The sequence below is a fragment of the Emys orbicularis genome, chromosome 1 (genome assembly GCF_028017835.1).
Source record: "Emys orbicularis isolate rEmyOrb1 chromosome 1, rEmyOrb1.hap1, whole genome shotgun sequence".
Lineage (NCBI taxonomy): Eukaryota > Metazoa > Chordata > Testudines > Emydidae > Emys > Emys orbicularis.
Window position 1 is genome coordinate 154,577,794 of NC_088683.1, and position 18,890 is coordinate 154,596,683.

The following is an 18,890-nucleotide window of genomic DNA, read 5'->3' on the forward strand; positions in this document are numbered from 1 at the left end:
CTGGTGTAGATCTTTATAATATCGCTAAGCAGCTGATTTCTTGGACAGTGACAGCAGACTTTAATACCAGAGGGCACAGCTTTTTAAAACTTTAACATTTTAAATCACTTTATAGTTGGATGAAAACTAATTCTGGAAGGCCCAAAATGAGCGGTCCAAATGCAGCTTTGCTGCTTCCAGAGACTGCAGTTCTCAGCATGCCATGATCCACCAGGATGGGACTTGCTGTGCTGGGACCTGTAGTTTTTGCAGGCCATGTCTCCTGAATGACTTGGGTGACTGCAATTTGCTGTGTTACACATAAAACAGGTTGTTGATGCAACCCTTTATTGAGCAAAAGGTAGGGAAGAGCCCTCTTGGTATTTTTTTAATTAGGTCATTGCTAAGCATAATTTTGTGTGTTCTATATAGGGGGAGAGATGCATTTATGAAACCATGTGTCAGCCCTGTAGATGAAATTCAGAACATGGGGCCTTTTCTTTCTTATCTGCTGAATGAAAGGGCAAGGAAAAATACTGAGACATGATTTGCAATAACCAGTCACTGCCTCAGAAAGATGAGCGCTCTCATGGTTCGTGAACAAATAAGGCACTAAAGTGAAACTGTGTGGAATCGGTTTGAGAACTGGGACTAAATTCTAAACTGACATACTTCTGTGTAACTCTAAGTCAACATAATTGCTTACTGTAAACCAGTGCAGAATATGGCTTCTTTCTCTTTAATGGGGGGTTGTCACAATTGTTGTGTCCTTTATGAAGCCAGGCTCTGACTACCATTTGTTTCTTTAGAGAAGAAGAGGAACGCCTGAGAAATAAGATCCGAGCAGACCATGAAAAAGCTCTAGAGGAGGCAAAAGAGAAGCTGAAGAAATCTCGAGATGAGATTCGAGCAGAGATTCAGACAGAAAAGAACAAAGTAGCCCAAGAAATGAAGAAGAAAGACAGCAAGCCTCTGCCACCTGTACCAGTACCAAACCTCATAGGGATAAACAGTGAAGACCCAACAGATAAGGACATCCGAGAGAAGAGGGACAAAATTAAAGAGGTAACAGGCAGTGTGGGATCATGGTTGTTGCAGGCTGTGACAGGAACTGTTTTATTTAGATTTTCAGCCATTGCTGTTATGAACATTTTATAAAATCACATTTAAAAAATTAAGTATGATTATAAGGAACTGAGAGGCACTTGGTTTGCCTTGCCCCTTAATGCACTTGGGCGGGGGTTATTCCTTGAACATATAAGGACCAACTGGGGACTGCTAGCAAGAAAAAAACTTCCAATCTCTATTGCTAAGGGGTGTGCAATACTATGATTAGAATGCATATGGACAACAAATCTCAAAGAACATCAGTTACTATAAGGTAACTTAACCTCTCTCTCAAAAAAAACCCTCTTGATTTTCGGCAGCCTGACTAATTTGTTTTTTATGCTTGAGGTTGGCATCACAAAGTTTGTTCAATCAAAGAAAATATATTTACTATTGTTTCCAAATACTCGGAATTTAGCCTACTATAAGACAGCAGTTTGGGCTTACAGGAGAATAGATTTAGGTTATTAATAATCCATTTTAGTTTGTTGAACTTACATGACTGTTTCTCATTTTAAAAAGCTTTCCACTTTGAACTCTTGTTTGTTCCTGCAATTCTTCCACTGTACTGTTGTCTGTATTAAAAAAATACACTTGAGTTCACTCCAGGCATTGGGTAGACTATGGTAATTATTACATGGCCTTCCGTAAGAAAGTCTGCAATAGCAGTTTCTCAACAGAGATTGAGAAACGAGGGTTTAGGGAGAATTATGTAGTGCTACCTACACTGCTTTTCATCCTCTTCTTCCCAAGTTTCTGAGCTGAAGAAGTGTTCCATGCCCCTCTGCTGTTGGTGAATATTTTTTGGGGAAAGTGAACAGGAGGGAAAATCCCTGTAAATTTAGGGGAATACTCAACTATAAAGCTACAGACCACCGCAAAGCAGTAATTCAAAGAGTTAATACCTCTAAACTCTTAAATCTGAAACTAATGTACCACACTCATATGCACATACCAACACTACCATCTTCCCTCCTCTCCCACATTGACAATTAATTTGAAGTCAGTGCAAGGGAAGTGTTTAATGTATTAAAACACAAAGCATAAACTAGGTTTTGCTTGCAACAAGTTCTAGACCTTCCTTGGGCATTCAAAAACTTCAGGAAACTTCCCAACACTCCCACATTAAATTTGTTTGTTTAAAAACTAGAACCCAGTATTTGTACAATGCATAGTTCTCTGCTGAGACTCAAGTTAGATTATTTTGAGCTTTCTGCACCCCATTGTTTGGACTAGATGAACAAAAGATAATGAGAACAAATTCTGAAGTGTGACAGAGCACTAATTTTTCTAAGTCTTAGAAATCAGCAACAAGTATGTTGGATTTATTGATTTTTAAGTTATATTATTTGTATTGTGGTAGCACCTAGATGCCAGAGCCCCATTCTGCTAGCCCTGTAAAAACATGTAACAGAGACTTTCCCTGCCCCAAAGAGCCTACAGCCTAAGTATAAGAATATAGACAACAGTTGGATGCAACCTTAATTCAACCCCCTTGTGCATATGCACTGTTATAAAGTCTTTAATTACATGATCACATACATTTTTCCCATAGAGCACCTACCTCCTTCTGTGCAGACTACAGGTGGTGCACAGTGAATGAGTAGCTATTCAATAAAAAGCAACAAAGAGTCCTGTGGCACCTTATAGACTAACAGACGTATTGGAGCATAAGCTTTCGTGGGTGAATACCCACTTCGTCAGACGCATGCGTATTCACCCACGAAAGCTTATGCTCCAAATACGTCTGTTAGTCTATAAGGTGCCACAGGACTCTTTGTTGCTTTTTACAGATCCAGACTAACACGGCTACCACTCTGATAGCTATTCAATGTTTCTTTTTATCCTCATCATTAATTTCATGGCCCCATGTCTTATTTACTCCACACTATCCAAACCCTGCACTGAATACAGAATTATCAATTTATTCTTGGGCTTTTCTGTGACACATTACTGTAGATTCTGAATGTTTTACAAATATTAATGAATTCATCTTTGCAAAACCCCTGTGAGGTAAGATGTGGTATTATCCCTACTTTACAGATGGGGAACTGAGGCACAGATATCCTTTTTTACAGTTTTTACTCTGGACATTCTCTTCCCTCTGCTGATTGGCTGTTTCCTCTCACATTGAACCCCTGCCTCAGTCTTTTTGCATCAGCCTCACTCCCCCTACCCTCCTCCTCCCCTTCTTCCTCTCCCTTCTCCCTTTTTCTTTCCCTCTTCCTTTAATTTCAACCTTTGCTTTGCTTGTCTCTCTTTAGATAACCCCCTCCCAGTAAAACCCTGCAAAAAGAATAAAAACAAACAACACACACACACACACACACACACACACAAATCATGGCACCAACTTGACATTTGCAAACCACCACTTACTTCTCTCTACTTGTATGTTTCCTTTCTTCTTACCCTTTGTGTCTCCTCTATTTAGATTGTAAGCTTCTGGCACGGGGACTATCTACTACTCTGTGTTTATACCGTGGTTAACTCCGTGGGGTCCCAATCTCAGCTGGGTTCCATAAACACTACAATAATAATCTTAATAGAATAAGGTCCATTTTTTAAAATCTTCCCTAATTTTGGGTACCCAACTTGGGACTTCTAGGACTTGATTTTTTTTTTACTTAGTATTTGTATAGCACTTTATACATTCAAAGCATAGTTCCCATTCACTTAACTTGCAGCTCTGAGTGCTCAGCACTTCAGATCCCAGGTGTCTCAAAGTGAGGTCACAGAAAATGAGGAAAACACACCAACCTTTTTCTAAGTGGCCACTAATTGTAAGTGACTTGTCCAGCATCATGTAGGATCCTTGTGACAGAAGCAGGGAAATAATCCAGTTCTCCAGGAAGACTTCAACTCTTTGATCTCATGGTTAAACCTTTCTCTTCCTGCAGTCCCCTACCTCCTTCACTACACAGTCTCCAGCAAATGAGGTCCAACAGACAAGTCTCCTTCACTATAGAATATTGATTCCTTGCCTGAGTACCATCTTTCTCTTGATCCTAATGTATTTATAGAACCTCTTCTAATTGCCTTTTATGTACCTTGCTAGGTGTAATTCATTTTGTGCATTAGCCTTTCTGATTTTGTCCCTACATGCTTGTGCTATTCTTTGGAATTCATCCTTAGCAATTTGTCCATGTTTCCACTTTCTGTAGGATTCCTTTTGATTTTCAGGTCATTAAAGAGGTCCTGATGCAGCCATATTGGCCTTTTACTATTCTTTCTGTTTTTCCTTTGCACTGGGATAGTTTGCTGTTGTGCCTTTAATATTGTCTCTGTGAGAAACATCCAACTTTTCTGCACTCCTTTTTGCCTTAGATTTTCTTCTCATGGGACCTCACCTACCAGTTCTCTGGGTTTGTTAGTCCGCTTTTTTGAAGTCCATTGTCCTTATTCTGCTGCTCTCACTCCTTCCCTTCCATAGACTCAAGAAGTCGATCATTTCATGATTCACTTTCATCCAAGTTGCCTTCCACCTTGAGATTCACAACCAATTCCTTCCTCTTAGTCAGAATCAAGTGTAAAATGGACGTTTCCCTTAATTATGTCTTCCACCTTCTGAAACAAAAAGTTGTTCCAACAAATTTCAAGAACTTACTGGACATTTTTATGTTTTGCTGTATTATTATTCCAGTAGATGTCTGGGTAGTTAGTCCCCCATTACTACCTGGTCTTGTGTTTTAGATATTTCTGTTATTTGTTCTAGAAATGTCTGACCCACCGCCTCCTGATTTGGTGGTCTCTGGTAGACCTCTACAATGACATTGCCCCTGTTTCCCCCCATCCCTTTTATCTTCACCTAGAGACTTTTTTCCTGAGCAAGGTGTACCTTCTATACCAATAATCCAGTCATGAGATTTATCCCATGAAGTTTCTGTGATATCAGTTAAGTCATAATTTAGCTTGTGTACTAAGACTTCCAGTACTTCCTGTTTATTCTCCGTAGTACCTCGCATTTGTGTATGCACATCTAAGAAGTTGAGCACATTCATCCACTGTTTTCCTCTTGTTGCTTATATGACCCTATTGAAATTTTCCATTCCCCCCAGCTCTCCAAATTCTGGGAATCTGTCAAGGTCATCTTTGCATAGTTATCTGTGGGCTTTTGTCATCCACCCCCTTTGAAACTAGTTAAAAGTCCGTCTTGCTGTGTTGGCGAGTCGGTGTCCCAATATGCCCTTCCCCTTCTTTAGGTGGACCCCATTTCTGCCCAGGAGTCCTTCATGGAACAGCATCCCATAGTCAAGGAAGCCAAAGCCCTCCTGTCAACACTATCTGTGCAGTCATGCATTTGACTTGAGGATGAGTCTGTCTCTGCTTGGGCCCTTATCCTCTGCCAGCAGGATGGATAAGAATGTCACTTGGGTCCCCCTGACTTTTTCATCCTTGCTCGCAGCAATGATGAACATCACAGAGGATATTGAAAAGTTGGAGATGGTGCAGAGAAGAGCCACAAAAATTAGTTGTGAGCTAGAGAAAAAACCTTGATGCAAGACACTTGCGAAATTAGGCAAAGGTTTCTAACCATCAGAGGTGTGAAGTTCTGGAACAGCCTTCCAAGGGGAGCAGTGGGGGGCAAAAAACCTAACTGGCTTCAAGACTGAACTTGATATGTTTATGGAGGGGTTGGTATGATGAGATTGCCTACAATGGCATGTGGCCCATTGGTGACTGGCAGTAGCAAAACTCCCCAACGGCTGGAGACAGGACACTCGATGGGGAGGGCTCTGAGTTACTACAGAGAATTCTTTCCCAGGTATCTGCCTGGTGGATCTTGTCCACATGCTCAGGGTCTAACTGATCGCCCCATATTTGGGGTTGAGAAGGAATTTTCCCCCTGGTCAGATTGGCAGAGACCTTGGGGCGGTTTCGCCTTTCTCTGCAGCATGGGGCACAGGTCACTTGCAGGTTTAAATTAGTGAAAATGGTGAATTCTGTGTAACATGAAGTCTTTAAACCATGATTTGAGGACTTCAGTAACTCACCCAAAGATTAAGGTTCTATTTCAGGCGTGGGTGAGGTTCGGTGGCCTGCAATGTGTGGGAGGTCAGAGTAGATGAGCACGACTATCCCTTCGGACCTTAAAGTCTATGATCCTATGAGACTTAAGGAGATCTATCTGTTTAGCTTGTCAAAAAGAAGAGTGAGAGGTGATTTGATTACAGAGTATAAGTATCTTCATGGGAAGAAAATATTGGCAACTAAAGGGCTCTTTAATCTAGTGGAGAAAGGCATGACAATAACCAATGGCTGGAGGCTGAAGCCAGGCAAATTCAAATTAGAAATAAGGCTCAAATTTTTAACAGTGACGGTGATTAACCACAGGAACAAACTACCAAGGAAAGTGGTGGATTCTCCATCTCTTAATGTCTTCAAATCAAGCTGTGGGGCTGTATAATTGCAGGGTAGATGTTTGGTCTCAAGCTGGAGCCCAGGTTCTTGGATCCTCTCCCCTCATGGAGTCCCAGATCTTAATCTCCAACCTAAGCCCGCACATCTACTCTGCAATTTTACAGCCCCATCGCCCGAGCCCAGCGAGCCCGAGTGAGCTGACCCAGGCCAGCTGTGTAAATATACTCTAAGACATCAAGACTGGATGCCTTTCTGGAAATTATGCTTCAGTCAAACATAAGTTACTGGGCTGAAAACAGGGATAATTGGGTGAAACTGAAAGGCCTGTGAAATACAGGAGGTTATATGAGATGATTTAATGGTGCTTTCGGGTTTTAAAATCTATTAAATCTATAAATATTGAATAGCATTGGGCCAATAAGAGATCAGAGTGGGACCTTGCTTATGAATACCTCCATTGGAGGATGATTTTTATTTACAATTACTTTGAGATGTTAGTTAACCCGACTTTAATCCATTTAATATGTGCTTCATTGATTTTGTATAGCACCAGTTTTTTAATCAGAATGTCATGTGGTACTAATTCAAATGCATTGCAGAAGTCTAAGTATATTATGTCAGGACAATTAGGTTTGTTAATCGAACTTGGAAACTCATGTAAAAAGGGTATAAAGTTTGTTTTACATCTCTTTTTAATAAAACCATGTTGACTGGCATTAATTATGTTACTATCCTTTATTGACTGAGTACCATAACAGCCTTTCCATGATTTTGCTCATGATCAATGTCAAACTAATCGGCCTGTGCTTTCCCACGTCATCCCATTTACCCTTTTAAAATATGGCTACAACATTAGCTTTTTTCCATTTCTCTGGAACTTCCCCAGTGTTCTAAATTATGTTAAAACTCAACTTTATGTTTCAGAGAGCTACTTGGCCAACTCCTTTAAAATTTAGGGGAAAGTTACGTGGCTTTACAGATTTTAAAATGTTTTCATTTAGGAGATACTGTTTAACATCCTGTCTAAATATTGTTGGAATAGAAGGTGTTTAATTATCACTGAAAAGTATGAATACATATCCAGCTTCTTTCCAAATACAGAATTGAAATGTTTATGGAACACATCTGCCTTTTCTGCTTCATTATTGAAAATTTTACCATCTGAATCCAGTAGCAGATTACAGTAGCTCCTCACTTAACATTGTAGTTATGTTCCTGAAAAAGCGACTTTAAGTGAAACGATGTTAAGCGAATCCAATTTCCCCATAAGAATGAATGTAAATGAGGGGGTTAGGTTCCAGGAATTTTTTTTTTTGCCATACAGTACAGTACAGTACTATAGTTGGGAGGTGTCCCCGCCTTACCCCACACAGGCACAGCCCACTGGCACTGGAGACAATGAGGCAGGCAAGGAGGCTGAAGGTGCTGTAGACTAGGAGAAGCACGTTGCGCAGCAGCAGCGACATCTTCCCCTACTCTGCAAGCACCAGGGGTGGGGGGCTCCACCTTCGGCCCACCCACTCCACCCCTTCCCCTAAGCCTGCACCCTTAACCCACCTCCTCTCCTCCCCCTCCTCCCCCTTTACTCCGCACACGCATCCACGCTCCTCCCCCCTCCCTCCCCTGCCTCCTGCCCACGGCAATCAGCTGGCTTGCAGCGTTCAGGAGGCAGGAGGGAGGGGGAGGAGCGAGGACATGGCGCGCAGGCTCTCCCTCCCTCCCCTCCCTCCTGAACACCGCAAGCCAGCTGATTGCCGTGGGCAGGAAGCGGAGGAGGGAGGAGGGAGATGCGTTGCGTCCTCGCTCCTCCCCCCTCCCTCCTGCCCGTGGTAATCAGCTGGCTTGCAACATTCAGGGGGCAGGAGGGAGGAGCAAGGACTCGGTGCGCAGGCTCCCCTCTCCCTCCCTTGCCTCCTGCCCGCGGCAATCAGTTGGTTTGTGGCATTCGGGAGGCAGGGGAGGGAGGGGGAGCCTGCGCGCCGAGTCCTCGCTCCTCCCCCCGTGAAGGTTTGGATCACAGAAACCCCCTGGGAGCTGCCACCTGATGTGCCAAGACTACCTCTGCTCCTGTTTTCCCTGCCAGCTCAGGACTCCAGCACCCTGTCTTGCTGAGCCAGACACTCCCGTCTGCTCCAACAAAGACCCAGGGTCTGAATTACTTGCCCCAAAGCTGCAGGTTTTCCTGAAAACAGCTCACAGAAGTGTGCTTGTCTTTAGCACTCAGATGCCCAACTCCCAATGGGGTCTAAACCCAAATAAATCCGTTTTACCCTGTATAAAGCTTATACAGGGTAAACTCATAAATTGTTCGCCCTCTATAGTACTGATAGAGAGATATGCACAGTTGTTTGCTCCCCCAGGTATTAATACATACTCTGAGTTAATCAATAAGTAAAAAGTGATTTTATTAAATACAGAAAGTAAAAAGTGATTTTATTAAATAGGATTTAAATGGTTCCAAGTAGTAACAGACAGAACAAAGTAAGTCATCAAGCAAAATAAAATAAAATGTGCAAATCTATGTCTAATCAAACTGAATATAAATAATCTCACCCTCAGAGATGCTTCAGTAAGTTTTTTCCTCAGACTGGACACCTTCCAGGCCTGGGCACAATTCTTTCCCCTGGTACAGCTCTTGTTCCAGCTCAGGTGGTAGCTAGGGGATTCTTCATGATGGCTCCTCTCTTCTGTTCTGTTCCACCCATTTATATATCTTTTGCATAAGGCAGGAATCCTTTGTCCCTCTGGGTTTCCACCCTCCCCCCCCCCCCCCCGGAAAAGCACCAGGTTAAAGATGGATTCCAGTTCATGTGACAAGATCACATGTCATTGTAAGACCCCCAAGCCTTCATTCCTCTCAGCCTGACTCACAGGAAGGCTTGCCTGCAAAGAGACCATCCAGTCAATTGTCCTGGTTGATGGGAGCCATTAAGATTCCAAACCACCATTAATGGCCCACACTTTGCATAATTACAATAGCCCCTCAGAGTTATATTTCATATTTCTAGTTTCAGATACAAGTGTGGTACATTTCTACAAATAGGATGATCACACTCAGTAGATTATAAGCTTTGTAATGATACCTTACAAGAGACCTTTTGCATGAAGCATATTCCAGTTACATTATATTCACTCATTATCAAATTTTTATAAAATCATATAGACTGCAACATCACATCCCCTCCCTTCTGAACGCCGCAAGCTAGCTGATTGCTGTGGCAGGAGGCAGGGGGAGGAGGGGAAAGGCACTGATCTGCAGGGTCTGCTGGCAGGCGAGAGGTGCTGGGGGTGGGGGGCGTAGGGGAGCTTATATGGGGCTGCCTGCTGTGGACAAAGCGGGCAGCCAAACGACGTTACAGCGAAGCATTGCACAACTTTAAATGGAGCATGTTCTGTAATTGAGCAGGGACGTAAGATCGAAATGACGTTAAGCGAGAGGACGTTAAGTGGGGAGTTACTGTACTGGGATTTCTTTTGTCCCTGATAGATTTTAATACTTCCTTTTTATTGTTAACTCTAGCTGCTATAGATATTTCACTGATATCTTTAGTTTTTCTTATTAGTTGTCTATATTTCATAGCCTCTTATTCACAGTCATTGCTATCAACTTTCCCTTTCCCCCATTTTTTATACATATGTTTCATTGCTGGTTTCACTTTCTTAACCATGGTGATTTTTTAAATCAAATCAGCATCAATTTGTAATAGTGGAATTGTGGGGTTTCGAAGTCTAGTAAGATAATCTTAAACAATTCCCAGTTGTTGCTTACATTTTTCTGTTTAAATTTTTTCCTCCCAATCATAGATTCATAGATTATAAGGCCGGAAGTGACCATTGTAATAATCTAATCTGCCCTCCTATGTAATACAGGCCATATGAATTCCCTGAATTAATTTGTTTGAACTAGAGCATATCTTTTAGCATAATATTGATTTAAAAATTTCTAGTGACAGAGAATCTCCCATAACCCTTGGTAAATTGTTCCAATGGTTAATTATTTTCACTGTTAACATGTGCAATTTACTTCTAGTCAGAATTTGTCTTCCAGCCATTGGCTCTTGCTAGATCTTTGTGTGCTAGACTGAAGTGACCTGTATTATCAAAATTCTGTTCCCCATGTAGGTACTGAAATGTTGCTCATCTTTGTTTTAAATTTTAGGACACTGGCTTGTATAAAGAAAAAACCCTATATATTATTACTAGTGTTTTGTTAGTATTTTATGCTACTCTGTATATATTCTGTAACTTGCTTCTTTGGTCTTTGTCCTCATTTAAAATGAGGTGTTGAGCTCACAGTTCAGTAATTTTCCTTTTTCTCAGTTTTTAAATGTAAAAAAGAATATAGACATATATGTATAGAGACAGCACAGGAGAAGGAATCATTTTAAATTTGCACACTTTCTTCTTTGAGTGATTGCTCATGTCTATTCCACAATAGGTGTGTGTGCTCGCCACGTGCACTGGTGCCGGAAGTTTTTCCCCTAGCAGTACCCGTAGGGGAGCGCCCCTAGCGACCCCTGGAGTGACACCTCTATAGAGCAGTATAAGGGGCACTGTGCGCTCCCCCCACCCTCAGTTCCTTCTTGCCGCCAGTGAAGGTGCATCGGAACTGCTCTCCTCTTGAACTCTTGTTCATTCATAGTTAGTAGTACCTGTAGTTAAAGTAATTTAGATTAGTGTCACTTTGGTTTAGTGCGCCTGCGTCGGGGCATGCCCCGTGCCCCGGGTTTTAAGTCGTGCGACACTTGTAGGCGGCCGATGCCAGTGAGTGACCCGCACGCGGACTGTTTACCCTGTCTGGGGGAAACCCGTCTCAGCGATCGCTGCAAGATTTGCAGATCTTTCAAGCCTCAGACCAAGAAGGAAAGGGACATTTGACTCTGAGCCATTCTGATGGAGTCGGCGTTGACCCTGACTCCGGTGCGCCGCTCCGAGTTGGCACCGGGTACCACGGTGTCGGTAAGCGGCGACCCTTTGCTGCCTTCCAGCAGTCGGCACTGCTCCCCGTCCACGGGGCACGCCAAGAAGGCTAAGGGTATGTCTACACCCAGCCGCTAGTTCGGCAGCTGGGAATCGAAGTTCTGGGTTCGACTTATCGCGTCTTGTCTGGACGCGATAAGTCGAACCAGGAAGTGATCGCCGTCGACTGCGGTACTCCAGCTAGACGAGAGGAGTACCGTGGCGTCGATGGGGGAACCGCAGCGTCGACGGGGGAGCCTGCCTGCCGCGTGTGGACCGAGGTAAGTTCGAACTAAGGTACTTCGAACTTCAGCTACGTTATTCACGTAGCTGAAGTTGCGTACCTTAGTTCGAATTGGGGGGTAAGTGTAGACCAAGCCTAAGAAGAGGTCTTCTCTGCCGAGGCATCAGAACAAGACCGGGGACAGACCAGACCAACTTTGGGCAGTTCTTGGTCCCCGTCGGCCTCCAGGCCTCCGACTCAGGGTGAGCGGAGTAGCCCGGCCCATTCGACGCAGGCTTTCCCGGATGTCCGGATGCCCTCCACGCTGGAGGCCCTGCAAGCGGCCCGGGACGTTATGTCTCCGCTGGTACCAGGGGCACTGCCACCATTGGCTCCCTGGTCCAGAGGCAAGCCACCGCTTCGATCCTCGCAGTCGCTGCCTGGTTGGTACCATTCATGGTCGAGGGAATGTTCCCAATGCCGTTCGCCGCTCAGCGACCGTCCCGTGCATAGTCCACGCCGGTCACCGTCGACCCCCATCAGGTTGTTTGGCTGGGTTCCGACTGACAGGGGTTCCAGGCACCGCTCGGCCTCAAGGGACCGCAGACGGCCCCGTTGAGACCGAGACAGACGGCACCAGAGGTCCTTGTCTCCAAGAGGCTATTGTAGCCCGTCGCGATACAGGCGTTAACACCGTTCCCATTCTTCGTCTCACTCCGGAGCCAATTGCAGAGCAGCTGCTACCTGTGGTATCATTCCTCCATGTTGAGATCACGGTCTCGTGGTCAGCACTGTTCCCGATGCCACCGCTCCTCCCGGTCCAGGGACAGCGGCAGGTTGTACGCCAGCCCAGCCTTCCTTCGTAGTTGTTAGTCGATAGGACAGGCTAGTCAGGCTGAACAGCCTGCTCTGCCGGTGCCACAGCAGGGTGCAGTGGCACCGGACTCCTTGTCAGGCACCATGGTACCAATGGGCCCCGTGGCTCCCGACGCAGCCCCCGGTGGGGGCTCGCTCGGTGGCCGGGGCCTCGGTAGGACCGTCTGCCTCCCTTTCCCAGCCTCCCAGAAAGGAGTCAGTGGGGTGTGCATCTTTGGTTCCACGCCCGGAGGGCGACCAGGTGGTGGGACCTCCGGTACCGGTGGGTACGCAGAGTACCGCACCCGCATCCTCATCCTCCCCTGATGAGGCGATTACAGCCCCTCCTCCCTCTGTTCCGCAGGAGGACTCTAAAGCCCACCAGGAACTATTGAAAAGGGTGGCATCGAGCCTCAATCTTCAGGCCGAGGAGGTGGAGGAACCCTCGAACTCCGTCTTCAACGTCCTATCAGCCTTGGTACCGGGCAGGGTGGCCCTCCCACTCCATGAAGGGGGTGGCAAAAATTTCAAACGCCTTGTGGCAAACCCCGGCTTCCTTGCCCCCCATCTCTCAAGAGGGCAGAACGGAAGTACTTTGTGCCCGCCAAGGGGCATGAATACCTGTACACCCACCCAGCCACCAACTCCCTGGTGGTCGATTCGGTCAACTACAGGGAGAGGCAGGGCCATCCAGCCCCTACTCCGAAAAATAAAGACTCAAGGAGGCTGGACTTATTTGGGAGAAAGGTTTATTCGTCCTTGAGTTTCCAGTTAAGGGTGGCGAACCATCAGGCTCTCCTGGGTCAGTATGAGTTCAATTTGTGGGGCTCTCTGCCCAAATTCGAGGACTCCCTCCAGGAGCGTGCCAAGAAGGAGTTCAAAGCTCTGGTGGAGGAGGGTACAGCGGCTGCCAGGGCAACCCTGCAGGCAGCGTCGGATGCTACGGATACGGCTGCAAGGTCTATGGTCTCTGTGGTGTCCATGAGGAGGGTGTTGTGGCTCCTGCTGTCTGGGCTGTCCAGTGAGGCGCAGAACTCCTTGCAGCACCTCCCGTTGGATGGCAAGGCCCTGTTTGCAGAACAGACGGACGTGAAATTGCAAGGCCTGAAAGATTCCCGCACTACGCTTAAGACACCTGGCCTCTACATCCCGGCTCTGTCCAGGATCAAGTTTAAGCCTCAGCAGGCTCCCATCCCACTCTAAATACGAGCCCCCTTATAAATAGTCACGGGACTATAAGAAACGCCTGCAGAGGCAGTCCCGGTCTGCCCCCCAGCCTGGGTCCTCCAAGGGTGAACAGGCAGGGAAACGTCAGTTTTGATGGGACGATCAAGGGTGACCTACCAGTTCATACCAGGGATCCACCTGTAATAAAGATTCCCTTTAAAGATTGTGTGCTTTTCTCCCGGAGTGGTCGCGGCTGACTTCGGACTGTTGGGTCCTCAACACCGTCTCCCGGGGCTACACCCTCCAGTTTACCTCTACCCCGCCCAACCATCCTCTGCCCCCGCCCCTCCTGGGGGACCCCCTCACGAGGCCCTGCTCCAGCAGGAGGTGGGGCGGCTCCTTGGCTTAGGAGCAGTGGAAGTGGTGCCAGCGGAGTTCAAACACAAGGGGTACTACTCCTGCTATTTCCTTATCTCGAAGGCCAAAGGGGGGCTCAGGCCCATCCTGGACCTGTGAGGCCTGAACCAGTACATGGTAAAGCTCAAGTTTCATATGGTCTCTCTGGCCTCCATCATCCCCTCCCTGGATCCTGGGGACTGGTACGCCGCCCTCAATCTGCAGGACGCATACTTCCACATCCATATATTCGAGGGACACAGGGGCTTCCTCCGTTTCACAGTTGGGCAGGAGCACTACCAATTTACGGTCCTCCCATTTGGCCTGTCAACTGCTCCCAGGGTATTCACAAAGTGCATGTCTGTGGTGGCGGCCTACCTCAGACATCGTGGAGTCATCGCCTTGGCCGAACTCATGAGGGGTCGGACGATCTCCACTCAGCGGCTCTCCAACTGGATCACCTCGTGTATCCATTCCTGTTATGACCTGGCGGGAATCCCTCCGCCGTCGATTGTAAGGGCACACTCAACTAGGGCACAGGCCTCGTCTTCTGCCTTTTTAGCCCATATCCCCATTCAGGACTTTTGCAGGGCTGCCACATGGTCTTCAGTTCACATGTTCACCTTGCATTATGTGATTGTCTCCCAGACCAGGGAAGACGTCGGGTTTGGCAGGGCTGTACTCCGTACCGAGAGTCTGTGAACTCCTACCCACCTCCAACAGATATAGCTTGGAATCACCTATTGTGGATTACACAAGAGCAATCACTTGCAGAAGAAAAGACGGTTACCTTTTCCGTAACTGGTGTTCTTCGAGATGTATTGCTCATGTCTATTCCACATCCCGCCCTCCTTTCCCTCTGTCGGAGTTGTCTGGAAAGAAGGAACTGAGGGTGGGGGGAGCGCGCAGCGCCCCTTATACTGCGCCATAGAGGCGCCACTCCAGTGGTCGCTAGGGGTGCTCCCCTATGGGTACTGCTAGGGAAAAAACTTCTGGCGCCAGTGCATGTGGCGAGCACACACACCTATTGTGGAATAGACATGAGCAACACATCTCAAAGAACACCAGTTACGAAAAGGTAACTGTCTTTTCAAAAGATTCTTAATTCTCCGGAAACAAGTATGGGATAGCCAACATGCTAAACATGGCCACAAGCTACATGTAGCCTCCTGGAGTTCAGTGAGGCCAGTTTACTGTAGAGATGAAGTCAGCAGAGATTAGGTGTCCAGTATACAAAGCAGATTGTTTTTTTTTTAAATCAAGATACAGCATTGTATGTGATAAACTTTAATTTTTATAGGTATATATAATTTTCAAGTGTGAAAGTTAAAAGTATGACTAGCATCTTGTGTAGTACATGGAAATTAGGGTTGGCTCTGGGCAATATTTGGGCACCTATTCTCACTAGGAATGAGCTCACTAAGGGAGACTATGTAAGCTAATATACACCTGACAGTTTAAAAGGTAACTTTCATAATAGATAAATGACGTCACTTAGCGAACAAAATACTAACTTTATACTTGGCAATCTGTCATCCACAACTATGGGAAACTTTTGACCTTGAGTGATCATTGGGATTTCTGTTCGTACAGAAAAAGGAAAAAAAGACTTGTTTTTCCACAGTATGGTAAATAAGCTGCTAGACAGTTTGCTTTGATTGGTAACTGAGAGAACCTGCATCTGAAGAGGATAGTGAGTCTGTCTGTCTGAGAGCATTTTTTAAATGAAATTACTTGTCCAGGTTGTCAGTAATTGTAATTATAGAAAGCCCAAGCCCTCTTAGGTTGTCTGGAGATTGAGCATATGCTCTAGCACTTGTAACATATTACTAAACCCATCAATATCAGTGGCTCAAATTTTAACACACAGAAGCTGATGAAATGAAATAACTTATTTCTGAACAATACAACTGAAAGTTAAGGGGAGACTTGATCACAGTTTATAAGTACCTACGTGGTGAACAAAATGGGTTCTTCAGTCTAGCAGGGAAAGTTATAAAAAGATCCAGTGGCTGGACATTGAAGCTAGTTAATACTGGAAATAAGACACAGGTTTTTAACAATAATTAACCATTAAAACAACTTATTTAATGATACAGTGGATTGTCCATCATGGCAATTTTTCAATCAAGACTGGATATTGTTCTAAAAGGCATGCTCTAGTTCAAACAGAAATTAATTCAGAGAAGTCCTATGGCTTTGTGTTATAAAGATTAGGTGATCACAAGGATCCCTTCTGGTCTGAGGCTCTATTAAGCATTTACAATGTGTAAAACTCACTGCATGTGATTTATACAAAACAAAATGGTTATGTACTTTACACACCATCTTTGGAAAACAGGTTTTCTGGGGAAGTTCCAACCGCCCTCCCCCCGCAAATCAACCTACAAAGAAAACAACAACAACCCAAAGTAAAGTTTTCACCCCCAAAATAGATAAGAGCCAGAGATTCTATGAAGTACTCTAGGGACTTTGCTATTGGTGTATATTTTATGTGGAGGATACTTCGCTACTAAGGCAAGGGCTGGCAACATAAAACCCTAAAACAGATAGAGATGGATAGATTTGTATAGTTTAATGCAATCGAGAACTAAGGTACAGTGTAAATTTACCAGTTGAGCCCATTATTGGAGAGCAATGGTGTATTTTTTAAGATAGCAGAAATGCCACAAAGTGTTAGGCTTATTTGCACACCTTTTGCTAAACTCTCTTCTGTGTCTCCCATAGCAACCCCTTAGAATATATGCATAATGTTCATTAAGCAAATTCTTTATGCCAGAGGGTGTAATAGACTTCATTTCTGATTATATTGCATCTCAAAGTTATTAGTGTAAATGTTAATGCCGTTATTGACATACAAGGTGGCTTACTTGCAGCAGTCTAACAAATTTTAAGGTGTTTCCATTAAGACAAGGGATATCTGCTCTGTTGGTAAATTTGTATCTCAAGTCAGTGGTGCCAAAACAGGAGGGTCCCAGGGGGCCATGGCCCTCCCACTTTTCATCATGGCGGATTCCGCCGCCTTCCCCTCCTCATTCCCCCCATGTCCCCACCCCTTGGGGGAAGAGGCGGCCTTGGGGGGAAGAGGAGGGGCCTGGCGGGAAAGGGACAGGGCAGGACCTCAGGGGGGAAGAGAGGGCAGGGCTTCGGGGGGAAGAGGAGGGGCACGGGCAAGGGTTGCAGAGGCTGGGGTCTCCCTTACTTTTGGGAAGGCTCTCCCGTCTCTGTCTCAAGCTGCAGGAGTTAAGGTGTTTTTAAAATGCTTGTTTACTGTTACAACATTACATAAAACCATAAGAATGGCCATACTAGCCAGTATCCTGTCTTCCAATAGTGGCCAATGCCTGTTGCTTCAGAAGGAATAAACAGAACAGGTAATCAGCGAGTGATGCATTCTCCATTGCCCATTCCCAGCTTCTGGCAATAGAGGCTAGGGACACTTCAGAGCATGGTTTTGCATCCCTACCCATCCTGGCTAATAACCATTGATGGACCTATCCTCCATGAAGTTATCTATTCTTTTTTGAATCCTGTTATAGTCCTGACCTTCACAACATCCTCTGGCAAAGAGTTCCACAGGTTGACTGTGAATTCACGGGCGCCAGGATTGTATAATTTTTGGTGGTGCCCAGAATGGGTCCAAGCAGAGCCGTCCCATCCATAGGATGGAGTGGGGGCAACCGCCCTGGTCCCTGCGCTTCAGGGGGACGCAGGGACCAGGGCGGCCTGGAGGGCTAGCAGGTGGCCTGGCACCAGCAGCAGCAAGCGACCCGGCCCCAGCCCGTCCCGCTACTCCCCGCCCCACCGGTTGCCCTGGTCTGCCCTATGGATGGGACAGCTCTGAAAATATAAGCCCCAACATTGGTGGAGCCTTGCCCACATTCCTGAATATTGGTGGAGCATGGGCATCATGGGCCCATATAACTCGCTGCCTATGTTTGTTTTAAACCTGCTGCCTCTTAATTTCATTTGTTGACGCCGAGTTCTTGTGTTATGAGAAGGAGTAAATAACACTTCCTTATCTACCTTCTCCATACCAGTCATGATTTTATAGACCTCTGTCATATCCCTCTCTAGTCGTCTCTTTTCTAAGATGAAAAGTCCCAGTCTTATTAATCCCTCTTCATATGGAAGCTGTTCCATACCCCTAATAACCTTTGTTGGCCTTCTCTGTACTTTTTCCATTTCCAATATATCTTTTTTGAGATGGGGCGACCACATCTGCACACAGTATTCAAGATGTGGGCGTAACATGGATTTATATAGACGCAATATGATATTTTCTGTCTTATTATATATCCGTTTTCTAGTGATTCCCAACATTCTATTCGCTTTTTTGACTGCCGCTGCACATTGAGTGGATGTTTTCAGAGAACTATCTGAGTTAAGCATGGTCTGGGTTTGCACAGACTTGTAAACAACAGTCAATAGTTAACCTTTTATTAAACTTGAATAAAAAATGTTGTATGCACTGTTGTAACTGTGTTGGTTCCAGGATATTAGAGAGACAAGGTGGGTTAGGTAATATGTTTTATTGGACCAACTTCTGTTGGTGAGAGAGACAAGCTTTCGAGCTTACACAGGTCTCTTCTTCAAGCTCTGCGTAAGCTTGAAAGCTTGTGTGTCTCCAACAGAAGCTGGTCCAATAAAAGATATTACCTCACCCTTGTCTCATGAATTTAAAAAAAAAGTTAAAGCATTTGGTGAAACTTGTACTATTTCCCTTATCTCTTTTAGTGGTATAAAGTCTTTTAAAAGAAATTTCCTCATCTCTCTGTATTTTAGGTGGTATTAAAGGTGATTTTAAAATGTCCTTGTCAGAGGAAAAAAGGTTAGTTATTGT

The 18,890-nt window shown here is 45.3% G+C and overlaps 1 protein-coding gene across 1 annotated transcript in view; it reads left to right on the forward strand.

Annotated features, from left to right (window-relative positions):
• Positions 1-18,890, forward strand: part of MAN1A2 (mannosidase alpha class 1A member 2) — a 333,986-nt gene that overhangs the window by 76,247 nt on the left and 238,849 nt on the right. The window contains exon 2 of the mRNA XM_065408870.1: positions 789-1,044. Coding sequence (XP_065264942.1) covers positions 789-1,044 — 256 coding nt within the window. The remainder of the gene's footprint in view (positions 1-788; positions 1,045-18,890) is intronic.